Source organism: Neoarius graeffei, chromosome 12, assembly GCF_027579695.1.
Source record: "Neoarius graeffei isolate fNeoGra1 chromosome 12, fNeoGra1.pri, whole genome shotgun sequence".
NCBI lineage: Eukaryota > Metazoa > Chordata > Actinopteri > Siluriformes > Ariidae > Neoarius > Neoarius graeffei.
In genome coordinates, this window is record NC_083580.1 from 18,751,046 (window position 1) to 18,764,983 (window position 13,938).

The window sequence follows — 13,938 nt, forward strand, 5'->3', positions numbered from 1 at the left end:
CCTTAATTAGTTTGTGTATTTATACCCCTGAGTTCAGTCCTCTTGTCACGGAGTCTTTGTGCTGTTATGTTTAGCTCCAGTTACCTCTGTTCCGTGTTCCTTGCCTTTGTCTTTTTGGTTTTGCACTTTGCTTTTCTTTTTGGACTTTGTATTTACTGTTTTTTGGATCTTCTGAGTGTTGGTATTTTTGCCTTTTCTTTTCTAGTTTTTTGGCTTTTGTATTTGACTTTGAACTTTTGGATATTTTATTTTTCCCTTCATCTTCTGAGCGTTTTTTGGATTATATTTTTTTGGGACTGTAAATATTGTAAATAAACTTTGATACTTTTTTTTAACTTCCGCCTCACGCCTCTGCACTTGAGTCATTCCCCTGGTGGCCTAGTGGGGGTTTGTTGGATTATCACACCAGCAAACCAGGTTTGAATCCCAGCAAAGCCATAACAATTCTGAATAAAATATGGAATTTTGAAACTTCCACATCGTTGCATTCCGTTTTTATTTACAATTTGTACTTTGTCCCAACTTTTTTGGAATCGGGGTTGTAGTACTGGTGGACCACTCTTGGTAGTACTGGTTTCATTGCCTGCAAGTCATTGAATTTCCTGAGAGTAATTGGCAATTGGGCAGGAAAGTGTGGGACCCAGTGGAGCAGTTCTTCGGGGATGCTGAGTCGCTGAGGTAGGTCCTCCCAGTCAGACTCAAAATCCAACTTGTGCTGGATTCGACCATCTGCCAAGTACTGGAGAGCCCGAAGGTCATGGACTGTGGGGTCGCCAACTTTTCTGCCTGGTCGAATGTTGGTGACATAGGCCCCAGATAACTTCATGAAGTCATTGTGGTATAGCTGGGTCACCTTGTATGGGGATGGATGCAAATGTGCAGTCTCAAAGATGACAATGTAATCACGTGGAGTGTGAATATCTTTGATGGTACGTCGTTCAATGAGGCTATGCATGGAGTCACACTCCATTTGTGCATCAAAAATGCCTAAGTCAAAGAGATGACTAAGGCAGACAGTGATTTTGGACTCTAAAATGTGTTCTGATAGGCTGAGGACATAGGCAGTAAGGCAGGGTGATGCAGCAGTGGTAGAAGAGTAAAGTTAGGCAGATATCACAATTTGGCCAAAAAATCACTTGGGCAATTATGCTATTAGGCTAATGTTATATTAATAATAAATGCAGATCTGTAGATGCTCCAAGCAAAAATCATCAGCAATCTGAATCCTGTCTCATCACTGCAAAACTCTTAACCCCCCCAGTACTGTTAAAAACTATGGTTATAATATGATTCACAAGTCAATATTTACTTATTTAGAAATAAATGCATTGTGGCTTTGCTGATGCTGATTGTAAAACTAGACACATATGAACTCTTCATGACTGATGCTATTTTCTATCAGAAACACAACAAATAAACACAAAACGTACAGGAATCAAGGACTGAAAAGAATCATGGAAAATAATCTCTACCTTCTGGCATTAGTTATCGAATTTAAGTTAAAGGTGCTGACTGCAAAGTCATCTGAAATTTTCAATTTTTTTTTGTATTGTGCATAGCATTTTCCTATGTCTCACAAGAACAATATCATGCGGACGGGATGTGATCATTTTCATGTGCTGAGGGTTACTTTCCTCCGTTTTGGAACCGAATATCCTATCTCTTGAGGTAAACAGTATGGCCCTACAGAAATAGCCGAATGCGAGGAGCTTTAACTAATTAGCATGACTATGGGGCAGCACGGTGGTGTAGTGGTTAGGGCTGTCGCCTCACAGCAAGAAGGTCCGGGTTCGAGCCCCGTGGCCGGCGAAGGCCTTTCTGTGCGGAGTTTGCATGTTCTCCCCATGTCTGCGTGGGTTTCCTCTGGGGGCTCTGGTTTCCCCCACAGTCCAAAGACATGCAGGTTAGGTTAACTGATGACTAAATTGACTGTGGGTGTGAATGGTTGTCTGTGTCTACGTGTCGGCCCTGTGATGACCTGGCGACTTGTCCAGGGTGTACCCCGCCTTTCACCCGTAGTCAGCTGGGATAGGCTCCAGTTTGCCTGCGACCCTGTAGAACAGGATAAAGTGGCTAGAGATAATGAGATGAGCATGACTATGGAACTGTGTCACACCAAGATGGCAACATGTGGAAAACATTGTGACTCTGCATCGACCTCAGAGTTTTGAGTCGCAGGGATGTAGTATATGGTTGACATTCACGAATAGAGTCGTGAAACAAAAGATGAATATATCTTTTCTCTGTTACTGCTTTTGTGTTATTGTTTCTTTCTCTGTAAGATGAAAACATGGTGTATAACTCCATACTCGCTACTGTGGAGTTGAGCCCATGCATTCTAAGGCTAAGATAGCTAAGCACTAGCTAGAATGATTTAGTTACCTGCCCAGAAAAAATGATATGTCATCTAACCTTGCTCTGTCTGGCAGTTGCGCTCACTATGCAGACTTTCCTTTTCTTTTCCTCTAGCTTTTAACTTGCGGGAGAGCAGAGTCTACCATGTTTGCCCATGCTGACTTGTTTTGGTTAAAAGTAGGTCAAACACGCCCCACGGTGGTCACATGATATAGTTGCTCACTTGCTTTGGTAATCTCCGGAATTGTAAAATGCAGGATGCCTTTTATCTCGGCAAAACATTTACACATAGGATACATGGTGTGTGCAGCAGCGAAACATCTTGAAACTCCATTTTGCCCAGAATTCAACCTTGCAGTCAGCATCTTTAATTATCTAATTTCTGGGGGGTTTTTTTGCACCACAAAGAGGCCTTCTGTGAGTGCCTGATACATATATCTTTTGCCAAATATTAGTAGAGCTTGGGGTTGCATGGTGGTATAGTGGTTAGCACTGTCGCCTCACAGCAAGAAGGTCCTGGGTTCGAGCCCAGTGGCTGGCGAGGGCCTTTCGGTGTGGAGTTTGCATGTTCTCCCTGTGTCTGCGTGGGTTTCCTCCGGGTGCCCCGGTTTCCCCCACAGTCCAAAGACATGCAGGTTAGGCTAATTGGTGACTCTAAATTGACTGTAGGTGTGAGTGTGAAATGGTTGTTTGTCTATGTGTCACCCTGGTGACTTGTCCAGGGTGTACCCCGCCTCTTGCCCATAGTCAACTGGGATAGGCTCCAGCTTGCCTACGACCCTGTAGGACAGGATAAGTGGCTACAGATGATGGATGGATGGATGGATGGATGGATAGTAGAGCTTGCTTATTTATTTATTTTTTAATTATTATTTTTCTATCTATAATAATAGTCCAGGGACCCAGAGCAACCATTTTAGCAAGAAACGGCCCTGGTATAGCACATTACCTTGTATTGATTAAAATGCTCAGATTACTCATCACACTTTATACCTGTTGTCTGCTCTTCCCTCACAGAACTATCAGGGACTTTTTCAACCTATGGTGAAACCTATCACATGCCGCTATCCGCAGACATCCCGTCTTCAGGGTTTACCTTCTACAGCATCCACAAAAGCTTGTTATGGTGTGTAAACTAGCATTACTAATATAATACATGAGATAATACTGACATTAATAGAGCAGCTGGTATTTAACATAATCAAAACTGTTGTTCTGATATGTCAAATTAAAAAAACAATATTAATCTAAACTCTATCAGGCACCAATTAGATAGTCACGTTACATAGAGTAAGTAGTAGGCAAACGTTTGGATACACCTAATTTAATGGATTTTCTTGATTTTTATTAATTAAAAGACACTTCATGTCTTAAAGTAATGATGGACTGCTGTTTCTCTTTACTTAGTTGAGTGGTTCTTGACATAATATGGATTACTACAGTTGTGGAATAGGGCTATTTACTGTATTTTTATTATTTACTGTTTGATCTCAAATACATTAAGAAGCCAAGAAATTCCACTCAATAACGTTTGACAAGGCACACCTGTTAACTGAAAAGCATTTCAGGTGACTGTCTTATGAAGCTGGTTAAGATAATGCCAGCAGTGTGCAAAGCATCATCAAGGTAAACGGTGGCTACTTTGAAGAATATAAATATGAAACATATTTTGTTTAATACTTTTTTGTTTACCACATAATTCCATATATGTTCCATATGTTATTTCATAATATTGAGGTTTTCATTATTGTTCTACAATGTAGAAAATAATCAAAATACAGAAAAAGCTATGAATGAGTAGGTGTGTCCAAATGTTTGATTGGTACTGTACCTGTTTCATACCAAGGTTGGTCCTGGGTTATTTGATCAATGTTCAACCTTTCCTTTGGCAATTCAAACCAATACACTTTACATACCAAGTGGCGAACCTGGGTTATGCCCATGTTGATTTTGTGTCTGAAAGGGTTAACCCACATTGTTGGACTTGGCTTTGCAACCCCCCTCGAGGTGGGTTGGACTTGGCACATCTCCTGGTGTAAAATCCCATAGGTGCACACCCCTGTTGTACATCAGGGACTGACATTCCTGTACCTGCGACAAATTCTCCTGGGTTAGGTGACTGAGTGTGTGGAGTTTTGCATGCAGGTTGAGGATATATTGAATTTAAATTTAATCAAAAGACAGTCCCTCCTCCCAATTTTCACATATGACGTCTAGAATGACATGTGGCTTATGCCTGTACAATAATTCAAATGGGGGAAAACCCTGAGGACACTTGTGGAACCTCTCATCCTGCAAAAAACTAGGGGCTCGGGCCATTTATCCCAGTTACGTGTGTTTTTGCTTCCAAACTTATGAAATATGTTTTGAAGGGTTTGGTTAAATTCTTTGACCAAGCTGTCTGTCTGTGGGTGATAAACACTTGTGTGGATGGATTTAGCTTCTAGTAACTCAGAGTTTGAGGAGGGTGTGTGACACAAACGTTGTGCCCTGATCAGTCAGGATTTCTTTCGGAATCCCGACTTGGGAGACAATTTCAAATAGTGCCTCTGTGACATTATGCGTGGAAATGTTACGCAGTGGTACTGCTTCTGAGTATCACATTGCATAGTCCACAAGGACAAAGATAAAGTGATGCCCTCATGCAGACTGATGTAGTGACCCGACAAGATCCATTCCAATTCTTTTGAAGGGGGTCTTGATCAGGGAAAGGGTGCAATGGCGCTTTTGGGGTGGCCACTGGATTCACCAGCTGGCATTTGCGACATGCTGCACACCAACTGCAGACATCCCTGCGAATCCCCGGCCAATAGAAATGGGTCAGTGTTTTGTTCTGCCCTAGGTGTCCTGGCAGAGGGTTATAATGATCTGCATGGAATATGAATTCCCTGCGGCTCTTTGGAACCAACAATTGTGTCACCTTTTCACCAGTCTTAGTGTCCTATGTCACTCGATGCAACCTATCCTTAATTACTGAAAAGTATGGGCAGGTAAGTGCAACATTGGGCTGGAGGGTTTGACCATTGACTACTCTCACTTGGTCAAAAGCATGATGCAGAGTCTCATCCTGTGCCTGCTCAAGAGGGAACTCCTCTAGAGAGTCCCCAACAGAGCAGAGAGGGCCAGGGTGCTCCCCACTCTTCATGTTGCTATGACGGAGAGCCGACATAGATTGCTCTGGGACAGCCTCCCCGGCCAATGCTAAGCTAGGATCCCCCCATGACGTTTTACTGCAGGACCCACCCACCGCTGCTCGCGCCATCAAACACTTAAACCCTGGCCACTCTGTTCCCAGAATTAGTGGGTGAGTGAGGCGTGGACTCTCCACTGACTCCACACTATGATTTTTCCCCAGAAATTGAATTCAGACAGAACCCAGCAGATATGCATGAACATCCCCAGGCACACAGAGAACCTTCACCAAATGTGCTGTACCCAATGTCTCACCTTACACCACGCTTTGGTGGATGGAGGTCTGATTGCAGCCTGAATCCACCAGTGTGTGGTAGGCACCCCTTCAGTTACTAACCAGTATGCGATCGGGGGTGGTTTCTGGCACGTCAGGGATCCAGACCACTGCCCCTACTTCCATCGCATGGCACTGGTCCTGGAAGTGCCCAGGCTCCCTGCAGCGACAGGGAGCCTGGGCCTCACCTCTGTACCGGTGGCTCAGGGATTACTCACCTGAGGGGGAGGAGCAACAGAAATACAAGGGGAGGAGGGAAGGGGGGAATCATGGGCTTGGCGAGTCGGCTATATGGGAGTCGACCCTCACTTCTGTGGTGCAGAGACAGGGAGGGGGCAAGGCCTCCAGGTTGTCGTGGGGCCCCATCTTCATCAGTGTGATGTGGGGGAAGCCCGCTGACGCTGTGGCACCTGCCAATGCGAGCATGTTCTGGAACACCTGGCGATCCTCCTGCTGTTCCAGTACAACCAGCACCTGGTACTGGTTCTGCTGGGTGGCAGTGAGGACATGGATGAGCTGCTTGAATGGCGTGGATGCCATGTTGGCGGTTTGCTTCAGTGTCGTGGGTTTCAGCACTAGTGTAACACCTTTGTTGGGAGTGGTGGAATACTGAAGCACTGGGACAGGTGGGCTAGTTACTCTGGTAACTTTTATTTGAGCTTTCAGCTTGCAGTGAAAGCACTTTCTCACATGCCACACACACATGCGCACAGCGTGCAGGGAAGCTTCCTTCCTCTCTGCTTCCTCTCTCCATATAAGCCCTCATCTGTTACTGCAAGAGACACACACACGAGACACACCGGTGTAATCACTTTGCCACTCACCTTCCCCGGCCTTGCCCTCCATTCACAAAGTGGCACTCAACCACGCCTCCGCTGCCACACCTGTGTTGACTCATTTGGTTTGAACTGACAAAAGAAGGGTTGAACATTGGGCAAATAATTGTACAGGTTATATGTCACATTAAAGGTGGGAAAGGTTTTGAAATTAGTTATCATGGTCTCATTTTTTTTACATCAGAAAAATCATTTTAATGAGGTGTGTACACTTTTTTTTATATCCACTATATATAGATAGACACACATACACACACATTTAAACTTTGTTGCATTGGACATTTGATGTGTTTTGAGGACATTCTATTGATTGATTGATTGATTTCTTGAAGGACACACGTTGCTTTCAGCCCGGCAGGAGACTCATATAAAGGCTGATCAGCCCAGCATGAACACACCAAGGTAACTAATCAAAAAACAGTGACTACATAGTCTTTTTCATTATTCACTGATCTGTTGTCAACATTGGATTATTGTGTGTATACTTTATCCCTCAATTAACTTGATTTCTCAAACTCTGACTCTCTCTCATCTCCATGGCAGGTCTAAGTGGCGGAGTGAATATAGGGCAACTGTTGGGTTCCTGCACGTTGAACACCTGAAGAAACCTGCACGCGATCAGTATTTGACCAACGAGAGCATAAGACAAGCTGAAGACAAGAATCTGTGCACCTCATACCAGGCCAACTATGATCCTAAGGTAATATAAAACTCTGTGCTGATTACAAAATGGCAGACACAGTAGTCCATAAAATGATTTCCAAACTCCACTAGATTTATAGAATTTGGCAGAGTAACTATGGACAGGGATGGTGCTTGGAATTTTCGTTCTGGGTCCAGGGACCCACATGACTGGCCAAATTGGGGTCCCGTGGCATTTTTTGTGGATCCCAAATTTCTTTTTTTTTTAATACATATATTATTATAATGTGTAAGCTTTATTTTCAGCTTCAGCTGTTCAATTACAATACAATGTAAAAAAATTTGCCAGAGACCGGCGCATATTACGTGCATGGCACATGAGCGCCTCTTAACATGGATGGCACTTTACCGCAAACACAGCATAAGGAAGGCGGTAAACTGGACTAGCATGATCAGTGACAATCTCCACGTGGAACTACTCAGGCAGCTATGCACTGGGCGCTTACGTGGACGGGGAGTGGAGTATGTCCGAATGTACACCATTTGCATGGCAGCGTGCCGTTGCCATCACGTGGGGATAACGAGAAAATTAAACAAAATACCACATTTTCAAGATTGACAAGTCCTTTTATTAGTGTAGTGGCATCTTTTACAGGTATATCTGCAATATGGTGGACATGGCGGTAAGGAAACTTTGCGTATCGGCCCGATATGCTGAAAAGGCCTAGTTAGAACCTGTCTCTGTGTGTGTGTGTGTGTGTGTGTGTGTGTGGCATGGTGATGTAGTGGTTAGCACTGTCACCTCACAGCAAGATGGTCCTGGGTTCAAGCCCAGCGGCCGGTGAGGGATTTTCTGTGTGGAGTTTGCATGCTGTCTGTGTGGATTTCCTCCGGGTGCTCCAGTTTCCCCCACAGTCCAAAGGCATGCAGGTTAGGCTAATTGGTGGCTCTAAATTGACTGTAGGTGTGAATGTGAGCATGAATGGTTGTCTGTGTCAGCCCTGCGATGACCTGGTGACTTGTCCAGGGTGTACCCCACAGTCAGCTGGGACAGGCTCCAGCTTGCCTGCAACCCTGTAGGATAGGATAAGTGGCTACGGATAATGGAGATTTTATATATATATATATATATATATATATATATATATATAGTGTGTGTGTTTGTTTTAATAAAACAGAAAATGCAGTGAGAAGGTACATTCCTACATCTATGTAGGTAACGCGAGGTCTCAAATCTACATCATCACTCCAGTCCTTTCAAGGAATTTTGTATGGATCGTAACCACTAATAAACTCTAATTTCCATGTATATCTATGCTTTGTGTCTTTCTGACTTAGATTATCCAAGTAATCCGGTCATAAAATGTTTTTAGCTGTAGTTTTCTTCGAACTACAGATGTCTGACATCTTCAATATCGCTTGTCTTCAGTATGGAAACAAAAGTTTGCTTGTCCCCCAGGAGAAAGGTAGAAATGGTTGGTAACACAAGTGTGATGTCTGTGCAAGGGGTCTATAGAAGACTTTCCCTTGACGTCACAGATTTTAGTTTTTCACGCAGCACCCGCCATATTACTAGGCAAACAAACAGTCGCAACAGTTAATAATGAAAATTGAGACGACTGCAATCAGTACAATCTCTCTGAAATGGTTAAAAATTTATTTTATACCAGCAGATTGTGTTACATCTAAAAGCTGAAATATACAGGTATCACAGATCCATATAATTTACTCACAAATGTTATTATGTATTCTGCCCAATGCATGCTCTCTCTCTCTCTGTGCATGCATGTTCACAGCTTCAGATGGTTTAAATGAAGAGGAGGCATTTCGCTGTGCTTGAGTTTACATGTGACAAAAATAAAAAAATAAAGGCTTCTTAATTTACCCATAAATGTATTTATTCCACTTGAAAATTGTACAGCAAACCAGCTACTGGATTTGGGACACAACATCCTGAACTATTGAGTATTTGGGACTTCTAAATACTCCAGAGATGCTAAAGGCTTACAAAAGTGTAGATGCCTACTAATATTTCAAGGCAGGTTTTGTTCATGCTGGAATGTTATGAGAAATTCCTGATAAAGAAAAATACCTTATTATGACAAAGGTAAGCTCAAACTTGGAATTCTAGTCGTAATAAAGAAGGCAGGGCTGAGATCTAGCATATTTTATGGTGTTTAGCTGAATCTACATTATCAGTAGATAACAAACATGTTAGTCTCGTCAAGCATTAGGTTTAATCAAATATACCACGTCCAAAGCTCACATCCAGATATACATTTTAAGGTTACACTGAGCTTTCACACTAACCTGATATCAAATGTTCTCCACACACGAGAATGTTTTATGAACCAGTCTTGCCGAGCAATATGGCCGCATAAACAAAACCGCAGTTATGATGATGTCACGCGAAAGTCCTCTGTTTTGACCTTTTCATTCTGTTCACTTTTGCTTTGTTTGTTAAACAACATAATCTAACAGATTTGCCAAGGCAATTGTTAAAAATTTTTCAAATAGGAGCCCTGTGTCCCAGGATGCATTAGAATTCTGAACATGCATTTTCTGGCATTCTTGTGCATAAAAATACACTATTTCTGTGTTAACACGATCCCTGTCTGGAGATATGACCAAGACAGAAATGAACTTGTCATAATTGCTATTTCTTTGTGAAGTTCTGACCTTAGTTTAATGATTAAAATGATTAGATTATTCATCACACATTATACCTCTTGTCTTCTCTTCCCTCATAGACAAATCAGAGCCTTTTTCCACCTCTGGTGAAACCTACAACACACCACCATCCCCAGGCAGCTGGTCTTCAGGATTCTCCTTCAGCATCCACAAAAGCTGGACCTGGTGTGTAAATACTAACATTAACAGAACAGCTGGTATTTAACATCATCAAAACTATTGCTCTGACTTGTCAAGTAAAAAACAATATTAATCTAAACTCTATCAGGTACCGATTAGATAGTCATGTTACATCGTAGATTCATTTTAAATTTTGATTACTTAAGTCTAAGTTTGAGGAGAAAACAGTGGAGATAACCAGATGACTCACTTAAAAACAGAAGTTGGATTGTGAATAGTAATGAGTGATAAGGACATCTGGTGTAATTCTCTGTTACAATAAGGAAATTGACTGATCCTTGACTACTGAGCTGATTAAAGGGTAGGAAAGATGTTTCCAGTCTTGGCTGTGTTTAGACTGTTAAATTCCATTTACGTCTTAGATTTATTTGATTTAAATCAAAATGAATGCTCTTCTTTGCTTATTTTGCCCTTCAGGGCAAATTTATCATAATGCAAGTTTATCAAAGCTTCATCTTGAACTTGGGTTTAGGGCCAAATAACAAAATCAGTGCAATTCTCTTGATCAAATCTCTGAGTAACAAATCACAAAGAAAAATGGAATAGCATCTTGAATATGGAATGGAATAGCATCTTTATAAGACTGTGAACACATGTAATCTGTAGAACTGCAGAAGAGAGGATTTTAAAAATATAAGTGTACTAAAATAGTGCCAAATAATATCTTGCACCTAACTTCCAGTCCTCCAGCCTCATAATATTCCACATCAACTTTAAAAAAAACTAAATCATTTGAGGGAAGATATTCAATAGGTTACATTTTTTCCAAATTTGAGATTTGCACATGTATCTTGAGTTGTAAAATGTATAAATACAAAATAATTAAGAAAAGTATTGTATATTTTAAGTAAATGCTACAAATGCTTTCTTTAAAAAGTCAAAAATACAGCTCTAGCCTGGAAAGTTCGAGCACGTGTGTGTGTGTGTGTGTGTGTGTGTGTATATATATATATATATATATATATATATATATAAACTCAGTGGATTGTCTCCACATTTTGTCTCATCACATTTGATGTGTTTCTAGTACATTCAAATGTGTTCAATTGTTTGCTTTCTGAAGGACGCGTGTTGCGTCCAGCCCAGCAGGAGACTCTAGAGCATATAAAGGCTGATCAGCCCGACATGAACAAACCAAGGTAAAAACACTGCATGAGTCATCTTTAATTTGTCATTATTCATTTGTCTGTAGTCAACATTGGATTATTGTGTGTATACTTTATCCCTTGATTAATTTGATTTCTCTGACTCTCTCTTGTCTCTGTGGCAGGTCTACTAAATGGCTGACTGAGTATAGGGCAAACTTTGGTTTCCTGCAAGTTCACCACCTGAAGAAACCTACACGCGATCAGTATTTGACCGCTGACAGCATAAGACAAGCTGAAGACAAGAATCTGTGCACCTCATACCAGGCCGACTATCATCATAAGGTAATATAAAACTCTATGCTGATTACAAAATGGCGGACACAGTAGTCCATGCAATGATTGCCAAACTCCACTAAATTTATAGAATTTGGCAGAGTAACTATGGACAGGGATGGTGCTAGGATTTTTCAATCTGAGTCTAGGGAGCCACATGACTGGCCAAATTGGAGTCCCCTGACATTTTTTGTGGATCCCAAATATTTCTTTTTTTTTTTTTAATACATAACAGATTTTTATATCACTAACCTGATATCAAATGTTCTCCACACACACGGGAATGTTTTATCAGCCGGTCTTCCTGTTTAACTGCAGGTCTCCGTTTTTCTGGGTTCATCAGGAACCTGTGAAAAGTTAAACCAGGCTGATCTCCACGTCTGTTATTACATCCAAAAGAACTACAGGTCTCTGGCATTGTTCTTTTAGATGTAACTTCTACAAGTTTATCTGTAGATGTTTACTGAATTGGGCTTACAGTCACTCATGTACACTTGTGCCGGTCGTTGTCAAAACACAAAGCTTGCCCGGCAATATAGCCGCGTAAACAAAACCGCTGTTACGATGATGTCACATGAAAGGCCTCTGTTTTGACCTTTTCATTCTGTTCACTTTTGCTTTGTTAAACAACATAATCTAACAGATTTGCCAAGGCAATTGGGAAAAATTCTTCAAATAGGAGCCCTGTGTCCCAGGATGCATTAAAATTCTGAACATGCATATTTTGGCGTTTTTGTGTGTAAAAATGCACGATTTCTGAGTTAATGCAATCCCTGTCTGGCGATATGACCTAGACAAATATGAACTTGTCATGATTGCTATTTCTTTGTGACGTTCTGACCTTAGTTTAATGATTAAAATGATCAGATTATTCATCACACATTATACCTCTTGTCTTCTTTTCCCTCATAGACAAATCAGAGCCTTTTTCCACCTCTGGTGAAACCTACAACACACCACCATCCCCAGGCAGCTGGTCTTCAGGATTCTCATTCAGGGTCCACAAAAGCTGGACCTGGTGTGTAAATACTAACATTAACAGAACAGCTGGTATTTAACATCATCAAAACTGTTGCTCTGACTTGTCAAGTAAAAAACAATATTAATCTAAACTCTATCAGGTACCGATTAGATAAAGTCATGTTACACTGTAGATGAATTTTAAAGTTTGATGACTTCAAACAATTTGATTCAAACAGTAGTTAGCAATGTCAGAAATGGCAAAAGATGGAAGACATACTACTTATTTTTTTTTAGAGTGTGAGTGATGTCTTCAGACACGCCCTATATTAAGTTAGCTAACACTATGTTATGAATATTCATAGTGAGCTAATGTTGGAATATAATATCACTTTGTAAACATCAAGTTAGTTAGCCATAGAAAATGACTTATTTTTTATGTTATATCAAACGAGCACAGTCAATCTACTACTGTACTTCTTCATGCAACACATAAATCCAAGTAGTGATAGGCAGTGGAGAGGTGAGTGAAGACAAATTACAGAAAGAAGAAATAAGCTATCTGACTTTCTAATTAGAATTATAAATCAGTTAGAACTATAAATGGTTCATATATCATTTTGATCTCTAAATCATTACAGTATAACACTTTCATTCATGAAAGCATTTTTATTTGGAAATAATTTCTTGATTCTGTAACTCAGCAGGGACAGCTGTCACAGGTGATAGACAGGAAGCAGGAACAGTATATAGAAAGTGGAGAGGTGAGCCAATTACAAACAAGTGTTGCCAGGCAAAACAAATCTCGCCCGGTAGCACTTATGATGAATATGAAGGAAGATATCGCGAATAAACGATTGACATTTTTGGTGAACTTGACCTTGATTTTGACCTTGCGTGTGAACATACTTGGCCAATAAACATGGTTCTGATTCTGATTCTGTTGTCCCCTACGACAGCGTGTATGTCAGCCTCAGTTTGGAGGTTTCACTTTCAAAAACTGTAGGAGGTAAGAGTAGAATAATATAAAAGTACAGACAGTGGAAGCTCAGTGGAACGCACTTTCCCTCTGTAATAAGCATAAACATGTCTGAAAGTGATTTCTTTAGTCCATTTATTTATAATTTATAGTAATAAAATCAACAGAGCAGGGAAGTTTTTATCAATGGGGTTTAAAAGTGGGCGTGGCCAACCCCCCTTCCTTTGCGTATGTAAACGAACCAAGAAACCATCCAATGACAAGTGTATGCAAATGAGGCAGATAGTGATCCAATCAGTGTGTTTGTGGGCAGAGTCTTTCCGAGGCAGCGCTCCTGTAGTCTGAGCTCAGAGCTTTTTTTAAATTAAAAAACAAACACCTTTTTGGTTACCGTAACCTTGACTTTGG

General features: G+C 41.1%; 1 protein-coding gene across 1 annotated transcript in view; it reads left to right on the forward strand.

Annotated features, from left to right (window-relative positions):
- Positions 1-13,938, forward strand: part of LOC132895789 (uncharacterized) — a 44,820-nt gene that overhangs the window by 19,963 nt on the left and 10,919 nt on the right. The window contains exons 2-8 of the mRNA XM_060936620.1: positions 3,373-3,481; positions 6,990-7,059; positions 7,201-7,357; positions 10,050-10,155; positions 11,234-11,309; positions 11,441-11,600; positions 12,504-12,609. Coding sequence (XP_060792603.1) covers positions 3,397-3,481; positions 6,990-7,059; positions 7,201-7,357; positions 10,050-10,155; positions 11,234-11,309; positions 11,441-11,600; positions 12,504-12,609 — 760 coding nt within the window. The 5' untranslated portion in view covers positions 3,373-3,396. The remainder of the gene's footprint in view (positions 1-3,372; positions 3,482-6,989; positions 7,060-7,200; positions 7,358-10,049; positions 10,156-11,233; positions 11,310-11,440; positions 11,601-12,503; positions 12,610-13,938) is intronic.